The sequence below is a fragment of the Trachurus japonicus genome, chromosome 3 (genome assembly GCF_045865225.1).
Source record: "Trachurus japonicus isolate A0001 chromosome 3, Traja_1.0".
Taxonomy (NCBI): domain Eukaryota; kingdom Metazoa; phylum Chordata; class Actinopteri; order Carangiformes; family Carangidae; genus Trachurus; species Trachurus japonicus.
Window position 1 is genome coordinate 4,373,751 of NC_140909.1, and position 13,236 is coordinate 4,386,986.

The window sequence follows — 13,236 nt, forward strand, 5'->3', positions numbered from 1 at the left end:
TACAACACTCTTCTCCTGCAGCCAAGTCGCTTGTTACATGTTTTACATTAAGTAAATCAGCCGTTTGAACGAGTGATTGACATATTGAGTTTAATGCTGCTGGATTTCCTCTCATCAGGGCTTTTCTTCTCTTTTCTTTTTATTATTTATTACACATGTCGCCAGATTGTTGCAGCAAGAAACTAAAACTGCTCAACAGCTTCTAACCTTCGTCTTGTGTTAGCTTCCTGCTACCATCTATGGTGTCCGGGTCAGCTGTAAAACACACTAAAACAATTATTTATCATCCCATTTGTTTCTCATCTCTTGGTTACATTGTTAGGCTTCTTTATCCATGAAAATATTGGTTTTAATATTTTTTGGTGTCGGTCTCTGGGCCTTTTTTGTCAGTATGACCCTTGGCTTCAATTGAACCTTCCTCTTGTAGCTTTCTGCTTCCATCTATGGTGTTATGGTCGGTTTTGACCCGAGTCTTAAATCAGCTGTAAAACACACTAAAACTATTATTTATCATCCCATTTGTTCCTCATCTCTTGGTTACATTGTCAGGCTTCAGTTTTAACTCTCATTATAGTTCTTATTGTTACAACCGGGTCAAAACCGACCCTAACAACACAAATGTCATAATTTTAACCAGAGCATTTTGTGGATTCCTGACAAAGTCAAAAAGCCTTGATGCTATAAACAAATCTGTGTGGTACTTTCATGCGTTGAAAACCTGAAAACGCAAGAGAAGAGTTAAGACCAATCGTCTGATTTCAGAAACACACACAGATGTAACATGACGGAGCGTGAGCCACTGTAAACACCCCAGTGTTTACTACCATGCAGCAGCAGCAGCAGCAGCATGTTTACCTCCGACTGCCGTTTAGCACACAGCCATGTCCTTTAATGAAGCCGTCACATCGCAAACATACAAGTGTGTTTTCAACAAAAAGCATGAAAGAAGAAGAGAAGGAAGGAAGGTGAAGACTGGGAGGGAGAGAGGTGTTGAAGAGGAGAGGAGGTGGATAATAAACACAGCATCAAGCCAGAGATGTGATGTGAGCAGCCTTTTCCTTTAACAACGTTGACAGCTAAATGAGCCGACAACAAAAAAAACACACCCAGGGAAGTTTAGAACGAGTGCGAAGAGCAAATCTGACTTCACCTGAACCTGAGCCGCTCGCTGTGGTGCAATAAATAAAAAAAAGCAGGAGGGGAAAACACGTGTTGTACAACGAGTTTAGTGGTGGATGAACGGTGCAGCTGCAGGTTAGTCACTCACTCATTGATTGATTTGATTTGATTTGATTTGATTTGATTGATTCAACTTCATCGTCACTGCAACAAAATGCAAATTGCAATTGCATAATCAGTAAATACTCGACCAGTGAGATAAAAAGATAAAAAAGAAAAGACAATAAATAACCTAAGAAACTAAGAAACCCATATTAGGAACTGAAATATAATAGATGAATACACATTGTTAGGCAGCGACATGTTGGGGTGAAGTGCAGTTGTAAGAGAATAAGGTGTCATTACAGCACTGGATTGATATGAGTGTGTGTGTTATTTTATCTGATTAATCAATCAATCTATAATCTATAATCTATAAGACTGAAACAGCAGCAGCTTCTCCTCACAGCTGGAAACGGATCTAAAAAGTTCAATCAAATCGTTAGAAAACATCGATTTTCTTTCTATTCACAAATCTATTGATCAGCTGCTCGTTTCCTGTAATATCAGAGGCTGTTACTGTAGGTCAGGTGTGTGTGAACAGGTGTGTGTAAACAGGTGTGTGTGTGTGTGTGTGTGTGTGTGGTGAACCTCCCTGTAGAGTTTGCAGAGTGTGCATTGTGCTGTGTGTGTGTGTGTGAGTGAAACTGAATCATCACAAAGTTAGCGTTAAGCTGTGTAACCTTTGTTCTGGACAGTTTGGCAAATGGATAGAGGAGTTTCTGTGTGTGTGTCTGTGTTTGTGTGTGTGTGTGTGTGTGTGTGTGTGTGTGTGTGTGTGTGTGTGTTTGAGGAGAGGCAGTAAAAAAGAAAAAACAGGGAGTGTGACTGTACATGTGTTAGTTCTTGTGTTCAGTTAAGCAACACACACATTATTATATCCTGAAAGAACAGTATTATTGCTTTTATTATCAACATGGTCGCCATGAATGATGATGATGATGATGATGAGTCCACACTTTTATCTTGTGTGTGTGTGTGTGTGTGTGTGTGTGTGTGTGTGTGTGTGTGTGTGTGTTATGGGTGTGTTAACATGTGCTGAGAGGGGGAAAGTTTCAGTTGAGGAGAAGTGTAAAGTGTAAAATGGACGGAGGATTCTCCAACAGTTGCTGAAGCGAAGGTTTTCGCCGCTCTCTGGCTGCTCCATTGTTCTGTCACTGTCAGTTTGTTTTGCTATTTGACATGCATGTCATTTGCATTATTCATATGTGGAGTACTGCGCTCTTTCTCTCTCTCCATCTCTCTCCCCCTCCCTCTCTCCCTCTCCTTCCTTCTCTCTCTCTCTGTGTCTTTCCATGATATTCCCTGATAAACCGACGCCGTTTCCTGTTATTCACTTTTAAGTATTTCTGTATTTCCTGCAGTTTATTTCTCAGAAACCAGGTGTGTCGGTCGTTTATGACCAGTTTAACCAGAAGTCACAGTCGTGCACTTTGATACGACTGCAGCTCAAGTTTCATGGTTTTGAATAGTTATTGTCAGTACAGAGTGCTACCAGTCATGTCAGGTATGTTACAGTGGCAGGAAAGCAGAGAGTTATCAAGTTTTTAATCATAGAAAGAGCAAAACATTGTCAATATTTAATGTGTTGAGCCTCATGGACGCTGTACAAAGGGTTGTAATGGATTTAAAGACATTACAAACTTAATATATATGTTTTTTTATTCATATTAAGAAGCTTTGTTCAACACAGGGACGTGATCGTTTGTTTTCTTGCAGCTTCTCTGTTCGGCATCAATCTCATTGTGTCTCATCGTGTTTGTTTTTTTTCATCTTTGAAGCTTAAAAACACAAAGGTAACAAACTGTAAAGTGCAGTGGACTGTAATTACCACATTGTGTAGTGCCACTGACCTGCGTAATGTCACTAGAAAGTAATGAGACATAATTATGAATGCATCTCCACTTGTTTTTTTTTTTTTAGTTTCTGCAGAATTTATTTTTGCAAACGTCTGCAAACGTCCCGTTTAAACATTTTTAAGTTCCTCGTGTGTTTTTAAATATGTGGTGCACCTTCTGTCTGAGCTCAGTGTTCAAGGCCTCAGGGTCCCTTTTTTTATATATTTTTTTTTTATTTTTTTGTGCAAATCATCACTTTCGCTCTCTTTGCATTGAGTTACAGTGGGGGAAAAGAAAATGGTTTCGAGCAAATGTAAAATACTACAGTCTGTAATCTAAATGGTAATTAAGCTTAACAGGCATTCATGGCTTGGCTTTTCACTCACCTTGCTTCCAGTGCATGTTGTGAGTGTATAAGTGCATGACTGCATGACGTGTGTGCGTTTGTTTGCATGTACGTAGACTGTGTTTTTATGCGTTTCCCAACTGCTCCAGAGTCATTACGGACTCTTGTAGACTCAGTCAGTCAGTCAGTCAGTCAGTCAGTCAGTCAGTCAGTCAGTCAGTCAGTCAGTCGGTCGGTGGTTGTGAACAGATCTGGTTGAGTCTGCAGCAGAATAAAAAAAGAAACCCCTGGTAATGAGCAGCGAGAGAGAGACTGGCAGACAGACGAGTGTGAGTGTGTGAGTGGCTGTAGCAGAGGGAGAAGGGCAGATTCATCAGGGATGATTGCCTGATGCACACTTCTGGTTTTTTGATGTGCAGAAGACCCTGCTAGGTTACCATGGGGAGAATAATTAGCTTTGGCTGGATGCAGATGCGAATGAGCGTAAGAGATGTGGAATTTTCTTATTGAGCTTTACTTTATGATACTTAGGATGCTTGCTGCTGCTGCTGCACATGTGTGTGTCTGTGTGTGTGTGTGTGTGATCACAGACACACATACAGACACACACACTAGCGGCTCATTCTCTTCTATTTATGGCCAGGAAATGGGAGTAGTGCTATGTCTGGTTGAGCTGAGTAACACTATTCTGTCACACATAGGTTTGACATCAAACACAAGTGACAAGCCTATCCTATTTCTCTCCACCGAGTCATCACCATGTCCCAAAATCACATTATTGTCAGTGGGAACCCAGCAGACGGATGCTGGTGAGCAGAGCAGGGGTGTTGATTCCAGCCTTTGGCGTCTCGTCTACAGTAGCAGGCTTCGCTTGAAAAGGCAAATAAAGCCATTTGGCAAGAGCTGATTTCTTGTCGTTTTTTCAAAAATATACAGAAGAACGCGTGTGTGTGTGTGTGTGGTTGAGGCTATGGCACGCCGGTTTGGTTTTATATTTTATCTAAAGCCTCTTACAGCGACATGGATACGCATGTGTCAGTGTGTGTGTGTGTGTGTGTGTTGAGGCCAGGGCTGGGAACTCTTCAGTGCTAACGCCACGCTCTAGTATTGGCGACACACAGGAGCATATCATTACCTTTCTGCCCCGGCAGCGAGGCAGTAAGCAGCTCTCTGCCGTGCTGAGCTCCAGTGTTACAGGCAGACAGACAGACAGACAGGCAGTGGTGTGGCTGTAATAAGACCTGTGGCCCAGCGACACTGCCAAGGCCGGGCGGGGGGGGGCGGGGCGGGGTGAGAGATGGTGCCCATCCCCAACAACATGCCCTGCTCTGCCATCTGTCACTGGGCAGGAGCAGCGCCCAGGGAGGGAGGGAGGGAGGGAGGGAGGGAGGGAGGGAGGAGGGGAGGAGGGAGGGAGGGGTCTGAGTCAGTCTAGTTGTTGTCACCTCGACGGGCCACACTGGGGCAACGCTGTCTCTTTGTGCTCTGTCACTTCATGAAGCACATATCCTGTTTAATATCACAACTAAATGAACGGATTTCGTGCCTCTGATATTATTACAACTGGGAAGAAAAAACAAAACAAAAACTGAAGCCTCTGGAGCACCGCCGCTGCTGCTGCCGCCGCCGTCAAAACTGATTAATAATTAATAATCACCAAACATCGTCTCCTGATTCCAGCTGCAACAGAGAACTGTGTCGTCGTCGTCGTCTGATAATAAATAAAACTTCATATCTGCAGGGATTTGAGCTGTTTAGTCGGACAAGTCGTCACGTTACAGAGCGATGATGAAGTGAGTGAACAGCAGTAAACAGCCTCAGAATAAAATAAAAACACACACACACACAGTACACACACACACACATGCTCACACAGACACACACACTTCCTGTTGTGACCTTTCCGATGCTAGCGAGCGGCGGTGTAGCATGTTCTCACACAGGGCGCTCTGTCTCTTTAAATGTTCTCTGAGTCCATGTTTGACTCTGGACAAAGGTTGTCACTTAATTTTTTTTTTTGCCAAGACTGGTTATGTCATTTCCTGGCTAACGGTGTGTGTGTGTGTGTGTGTGTGTGTGTGTGTGTGTGTGTGTGTGTGCGTGCAGGGAGGAGGGAGAAGGGAGGAGGAGGAGAAAAGGGGGTCAAGCTCTCTTGTGCGTGCGCTCTGCTATAAGCAAGATGATCTCGCTCAGTTAGTGCTCTTTACCAACAAGCATGCAAACATCCACTTCTATAATAACACACAGAAACGGAAACTACACACACACACACACACACACACACACACACGCACATGCATAAATGTCAGCATATTTGTGTGTGTGCGAGCAACAGTTACACAAGGTCACGCATAAAAAGACGTCGAATGATCTCACTCTCACAAACATGAGCGCAATAAAAAATACCTGTGTGTGGATATCTGTATCTGTGTGTGTGTGTGTGTGTCTGTGTGTGTGTGTGTGTGTGTGTGTGTGTGTGTGTGTAGTACCCTTCAGTTACATGAGTGATTCATGACACCTGACTGACAGTTTGTCGACTCCTAACCAGAGCAGCTTGTGTGTGTTGAACAGCAACAGCTCCGACTATCGTTTCCTCAGAAAGACTTGATTAATTATTGACGGGAAAACAAGAACGACTCAGGATATTTGTTTTGTTTTTGTTCTGTTTTGACCAACACTGCATGTGTCAAAGAAAAACACACACAAACTGATTAAAGAAGAGGTGCTAATGGAGGATTATTCATCATGAACTTCTCTCTTATTCCTCAATCTGTTAAAGTGTTGAATCAGTTGGGTTCGTTAGGAATAGCTCAGTGTCGGACTGCAGCCACTTTGATTCTACATATATAGCACGACACATGTCCGATGTTTGTCTTTTGTTGTATTTTTCTTATTGTTTTTGTCATTATCTGATGTGGTATTTTGTTTGGCGTTACATTGTGTTAGCCTATATTTAGCCTATGTAATGTTTTTTGTTACGAGGAACAAGTGTCTTGATGTGACGCTAGAGAAATTTCAGAAGAGATTCTGACAATAAAAAGTACTCAGTTCAGTTCAGTTCAGTTCAGTTTACTTTATTAAAACCCATAGGTAGATTTGTTGTGGATAGGACATACAGAAGACGAGTTAACACACAGGAACACGAAACAGACATGGGTACTTCCAATGTTCACTGAGCAGAATTAAAAGCAGATAAGATACGACAAAGTGATGATACAATGATAAGGGACAATAAATAGGTTTAAAAACCATTTTCAATAAATAGAAATAAATAGAGTCACAGGATAGACCTTTAAAGTGCATTATGACAGGTATTTAAAAGGGAAACAGCAGCAGGGACAAAGCTGTTCCTATCCACCTTTTTCCGAACGTCAAAAACGTAAACCGGTTTTGCTCTTCCGGTGGAGTTTTATGTTTAGTAAAACGCATGGATCATCACACCAACTTTTAACAACGGATATCACACAAACTGACATCCGTGTTAAAAGCCAGCGTTAATAGATCCATGCAACTATGACAACGACTGAAATCCATGGAAACGTAAAGGTACAATTCCAACCGGAAATGCAAAACTTTGGGCTTCTGGTTTTGACCGTAGTTGACTTTCGGTGGAAACTTGTGGATCGGCCCAGCGTGTGGTCCTACTGTAGATCACAGGACTATGAATCTCTGTCAGAAACACAACTTAAAAAAAAGAACAGAGGTGTGTGTGTGTGTGTGTGTGTGTGTGTATGTGTGTGTTGTTGGACACAGTTGCAGATGTCACAATAAAAAGGTGTAGAGCAGGAAAACAGGAGAAGACAAGAGGAGTGAGTGAGTAAATTCTGCAGAAACAGGAATGATGATGATGATGGTGATGATGGTGGTGATGATACAGAGTGTGCGTGTGTTTGTCAGCTGCAGGAAAGAAGGAAGTAAAGAGGGAAAAGAAAAGAAAAGAAAAGAAAAGAAAAGAAAGGCGAGGCGAGCGGAGAGCTGGGAGCCACCGTGTGTCTTTGAATGGGGTCAGGGCATCGGGGGGAATAATGCATCTCCCTTCTCCTGCGCCGGGCGCTGCTTCCATTACGGCTGCAGAAGAGACATTGTGTCCACACTCTGATTACCACTGATCCATGCTGATGACTCTGTTGGCGGATTATCTCAGTTAGTATCAGCCATCTGTTACTGTGTGTGTGTGTGTGTGCGCGTGTGTGTGTGTGTTTAAGTGTGTGTGTGTGTGTGTGTGTGTTGAAGGGGCAAGAAGGGAAGAAAAAAAAAAAGGGGCAGCAGGATTGAGACACACTGGGGGTTGAATAGTTTGAGGCTGCCACACACACACACACACACACACACACACACGGGGGCAAATACACACACATACATACACACACATACATACACACTTCTATAGGCACATGTCTTGTTTAAAAAAAAGAAAAGAAAAAAAGAAGCTGCACGTGTAACCGAGCACCGTTAACACGCACGCACAAGACAAGACACACAACACCGCAGAAAAAAAAACAAAACAAATGCATGATGTAAGGGGCCACATACTAAGCACACACACACACACACACACACACACACACACACACACACACACACACACACACACTCCTTTGTAACAGTGCTGCCCTCCTTTCAGTTGATCCTGACATGTGAAGGCTTCTATATGAAGGCCACATGCAGTCATAAACCTGCAGTGGAGCTGTTTATAGCAGCGACACTATCTCCTCCTGAAGGGGCCGTTCACATCCACACACACACACACACATCCACACACACACACACACATGCATGCCTGTGTGTGTTGACAGCTGGGTGCGTAGTGTGTGTGTGTGTGTGTGTCTGTGAATGTGGCGCTGGAGGAACACGTCTTATAAATCATAGTTCAGCTATTTGCATAAATTCTCCCTCTCTCTCCTTCTTGCATATGGAAACACAGAGAGAGAGAGAGAGAGAGAACGACCTGCTGTTTTATTTTTTTATGTTTTATTATTATTTATTTATTTATTTTTTCCCTGGTTTGCTCCGTGTTGATTGGCCGCTGGCTGGTTGGTTGGTTGTTGTTGGTTGTTGTTGTTTCGAGTCAAATTGATTTAGCCGTTCACGGAGATTATATTCTTTGCCTTATGCACATCGTCGTCATCGTCGTTGTCGTGTGGTTGTTGCCTGTTAATTACCTATAAAATCAAGCTAATTCTGATGCTAAATCCATTTTAATTTCTCATGATTAAGTCGGGATTGGATCCTTAAATACCTCGGCGCTCCATTATTATTGTTGCAATCATTCTGGCTCATGTGTATGTGTGTATATATGTGTGTGTATATTCTGTGTTCGAGCGCAATCTTATTATTGTTATTAGATTTAATTGCACTAAGTGATCGGTTTGTAGTTGTCAGAGGAGGAGGAGGAGGAGGAGGAAGATGGACTTGCCTTGCAGTCGTTTTTTTTTTATCATCCCAGAAAGAAGAAGAGGAGGAAGAAGAGGAGGAAGAGGCCCTTTGAGAGATTGTGAGAGATGAGAGGAGGAGATGAAGGGAGGAGGAGGAGGAGGGATCTGCTTTACACCTCTGCAAAGAAGGGATTGCTTTTTATTTTTTTTGTTGTTGTTTGTTAGGTGATGGAGGGAGGAGAGGAAGAGGAGGAGGAGAGGGAGGAGGGGAAGGGGGGATCAATTCTGTTCACATCATCACGTTTTGACAAGGCGAGGCATTAAGTGCAGATATTGAGAAACGACAGGAATGCTTTACAGCCTGTCCATCTCCTCCACTCCCCCTTTTCCTTTTCCTCTTCTTTTTCTTTTTTTTTTTTTTTTACATCCACAACAGAAATCAGTGTATTGTCTTGCTCATCCTTCCTCCCCCCTCCCCTCCTCTCCTCTTCAATCTTTCTATCCATTTTCTGTCTCTTCTCCCCCCCTCCTCCTCTCCTCCTCTCTCTCCTCCTCCCTCTCTCTTTCTGAAAAGGTGGGGAATGATCCGCTTCACTTACCAGCTGACACCACATAAGCTCGCTCGTCCTCTGAGACACGAGCCTTTTGTTTTCCTGTACATTATGATAATTATGAAGGGCCACAGCTCCTCTCCATTTTCATCACACTTCTAATGATACTTCCTTTTTTTCTCACTCTTTCCTTCTTTCTTTTCTCATGTTTCTTTCTTTTTTTTTATATATTTATCTCTCCTTTTCCACCCAAATCTGACATTTAAAGGGTGACAGCTGAAGTGAAGGAGCGCCGAGCGTGTCAGCCGTTCGCTCGCTCGTTCGTTCGTTCGTTCATGCAACAAAATGTGCCACAGATCAGACCGAGACACTTCCTCGTTGCTCGTTTATTAATCGTTAGTATATATAATAATAATAATAATGATCTATAATCTGCTTCTTTGCATGAGAGAGGAAGGGAGAAAGAGAGGAAGGCCTCCTCTCCTCTTCCTCGGGACCTTTGACCTTTCTCGTAATTACCTCCGACTCCATTCAACGTTTCTTTTTTTTTCTGTTTTTTTTGTTTTACCTTTTCATACTGCAGCAGTGGCAGTCATGGCTGCCCAAGTCCGATGGCACACCAGCCCCCTCCTCCTCCTCCTCCTCCTCCTCCTCCTCCTCCCCGTGGACTGCAGCAGGTTTTCTTGTCATCTGTGCCTCTCCCTCTCCCTCTCTTTCTCTTTCTCTCCCTCCCTCTCCCTCTCTCTTGTCAGTGTTGCTCCTGGCGAAAGGCTGATACTTGATATTCAGAGGATAGCAGCTTTTGTCTCAGAGATTTAATCAGTGGCTCTGCTCCCACTGCAGAGGAGAGGGAGAGAGGGAGATGGAGAGGAGGGGGGGAGGGAGGTGGCAGGAGAGAGGGAAGATAGGAAAAAGACAGAGAGAGAGAGAGAGAGAGAGAGATGGAGGCAGAGACTGTTTATGTGTAATGACACAATAACAAAGCCTGCCTGTAAAACACAATCTGCAAACTGTGCTTTTGAAGGGGATTTTCAGTCCTGGATTAGTGTCAGGCAGAGAGAGGGAGAGAGGGAGGGAGGGAGGGAGGGAGGGAGAGGAAGAGATAGATAGAAAGAGAGGAAGAGAAGGGGAGAGAGAGAGGGGGGAAAGGAGAGGGGGAGAAAGAGGGAGAGAGGGATGTGGAAAAGGAGACGAGAGGGAAGAAGAGTCAGGTTGATGTGATAGACAGCCGAGGTGATTGTGTGTGTGTGTGTGTGTGTTGTGTCTGCAGTGGGGGTTGAAATGTGTGAATGTGCACCCACTTGTGTGTGTGTGTTTATGTGTGTTTTGACACTCTTTTCTATTTATTTGCCTGCACAAGTTAGCAGCTCCGTGGGCAACAGCCACTTTGTGTTGGGGAAAAAAAAAAGAGAAAAGACGAGGGGATTAAAGTTGAATAATGCAAGTAAAATATTTGGCCAAATGTTGTTTCTTTTTGTGAAAAGGGACAAGGAGGAAGAGGAGGAGGGGGGAGGGGGGAGAGGGGGGGGGGTTGTTTGATAATGGCCGGTATTGCGCGACTGATAATGGACAAGCCACAGTGTGTGTGTGTGTGTGTGTGTGTGTGTGTGTGTGTGTTGCGTTAATGCAGCCATCATCATCTAAAAGCCTCTCCATTTAGTCTGAAGGGACTCGGAGCCGCGGCCTCAGAGAAGAAGCTCTTAGATTCAGATGACATTCCTTTTCATCAAGGAGGGTGTAAAGGGATCCTGGTTGTCAATTGTCAAACGCAAAAAAGGTGTGTGTGTTTTGTGTGTGTGTGTGTGTGTGTGTGTGTGTGTTTGTAAACGTGCGCAAACCGACCGACCGACCGACTGACTAACCGACTGTGAGAGAAAGAGGGAGAAAAAGCGACAAAGTGTGGTTTGTTTTGTCCTTTTTTTTTGTTTTTTGCAAACTTCAACTGAGTTCTTCAGACTGTCCCATTTCAGCACACACACACACACCAACAGACACACAAAAAAACGTACTTTGTGTGTGTGTGTATGTGTGTGTGTGTGTGTTTGGTCTCCTTAAAGATGTCGTCCTCCTTCCCACCTCATATAGAATCAATAGAGGCTCTGAGCCAGTGAGCATGGCTAAATAGAAATATTGTTCAGGGGAAGTGAGATGTGAAAGGAAAAGTGTCAGGAGTTGTGTGTGTGTGTGTGTGTGTGTGTGTGTGTGTGTGTGTGTGTGTGTGTGTGTGCTTGAACATGTGTGTGTGTGCTCTGCTATTGTAACCCTGCTGATTGGATTGTGTTTGACAGATATGGAGTCTGGAGAGCGGCTGGCCTCCCCAGCGCCCACCCTGTCGTCGTCTGCTGCTGCTGCTGCTGCTGCTGCTCGCACCTCCTCCCCCGCGGCCTCTTCCTCCTCCTCCTCCTCCTCTTCCTCCTCCTCATCCTCCTCCTCTTCCTCCTCCTCCTCCTCCTCCTCCTCTTCCTCATCCCCCGCTCCCCACTCCAAGAGCAGCCTGGCCCCGAGCCCCTCAGCACTGGGATCCACACTCAGCACCTCTGGTAAGAAAACACACTTTTTTTTTCTTCTCCTTCTTCACAGCCAAACTGCAAAACAAAAAATACACTAATTCACCATACATAAATTGCACATCACTGCAAAAACCAAGAATATTTCCAAGAATATTTGGCTTATTTCTTGTAAAAAATGTCTCTTTTATAGTCAAAACGAATCTCTTTCCACTTAAAATAAGACTCATCACCTAAAAATGTACTTGTTTTTAGATAATTTTCACTTGTTTCAATCAAATTTTCACTAGAAATAAGTAGAAAAATCTTTAATCTTTAATCAGAAAGAAAAACTTGCTCCACTATCGGATTCTTCTACTTATTTCAAGTGAAAATCTGCTTGAAAGAAGTAAAAAAAGTGTCTAAAAACAAGCTGCTTTTCTATGTGATGAGTCTTATTTTAAGTAGAATGAGATTTGTCTTGACTAGAAATGACGTTTTGACTAAAAACAAGACAAATATTCTTGGTTAGATTTTGAGTTTTTGCAGAGATCATTCAACATACAAACATTTTCATGGGGACTATACTGAGAAAAGGAGAAGAGAGAGAGAAAAAAGTATTCTGTGACTTATTGACAGGGTTCCTACGCAAGTATGGAAAGTATGGACAAGTATGGGATTTGATTTTATACATTTCCAGGTCTGGAAAAGCATGGAACATGGAAACTATTGTATGGAAATATATTTATCTGGGTTTGGTCTCATCTGAAGTTATTTGGGTTAATTATTTTGTATGCGTTATTGTACCTTGCTACAATCTCCAGGAAATTATTTGGTGTTTTAATGAAAACAAATGATAAATTTCATGCTTTTTTTAATATTATGCACATCTATTTACTCAAATATCACAAATAATTTGAATTTTTTTTACCGGGAAGTCTGGAAAAAGTATGGAATTTGGAAATTTCAAATGTATTGATGAAGGCAAAATATGGTGGTCGCCCCTTTCTGCAGAAGGTCAACAAGGTCACCAGGAAGGTAATTCAGGAAAGGTTGCCAGACAGACACTATAAAACAAGTTGTCATTGCCCTTTAATGAGGGAACTGAGATGTTCCATAGAAAAAAAACCTTGAATATTCCCCTGTTCCACTGTGTGACTGATGTAGCTCTGTCTTTAACCCATTGAAACAAAACTCATCTCCTCTCTCCATCAAAAGAAGAAGCTTGTCCTTTAATGTACATGTCGGCTGTGCAGCAGGTAATGAGAGCTGCCTCTTATGTACATATATTCTCCTTATGTACATATATTCTCCTTATGTACATATATTCAGAAGAAATAAGATTGTGCACCGAAATAAAAGAAAATACCAACACACAACCAGAAACAGTTTCTATGTAACTGTCAGAAAACACGCCGAATA

General features: G+C 43.0%; 1 protein-coding gene across 10 annotated transcripts in view; it reads left to right on the forward strand.

The window, feature by feature from the left end:
* Positions 1-13,236, forward strand: part of baz2ba (bromodomain adjacent to zinc finger domain, 2Ba) — a 114,896-nt gene that overhangs the window by 40,113 nt on the left and 61,547 nt on the right. For all 10 annotated transcript variants that reach the window (XM_085805517.1, XM_085805456.1, XM_085805536.1 and 7 more), the window contains exon 3: positions 11,617-11,868. In XM_085805517.1, the coding sequence (XP_085661643.1) occupies positions 11,619-11,868 (250 nt within the window). In that variant the 5' untranslated portion in view covers positions 11,617-11,618. The remainder of the gene's footprint in view (positions 1-11,616; positions 11,869-13,236) is intronic.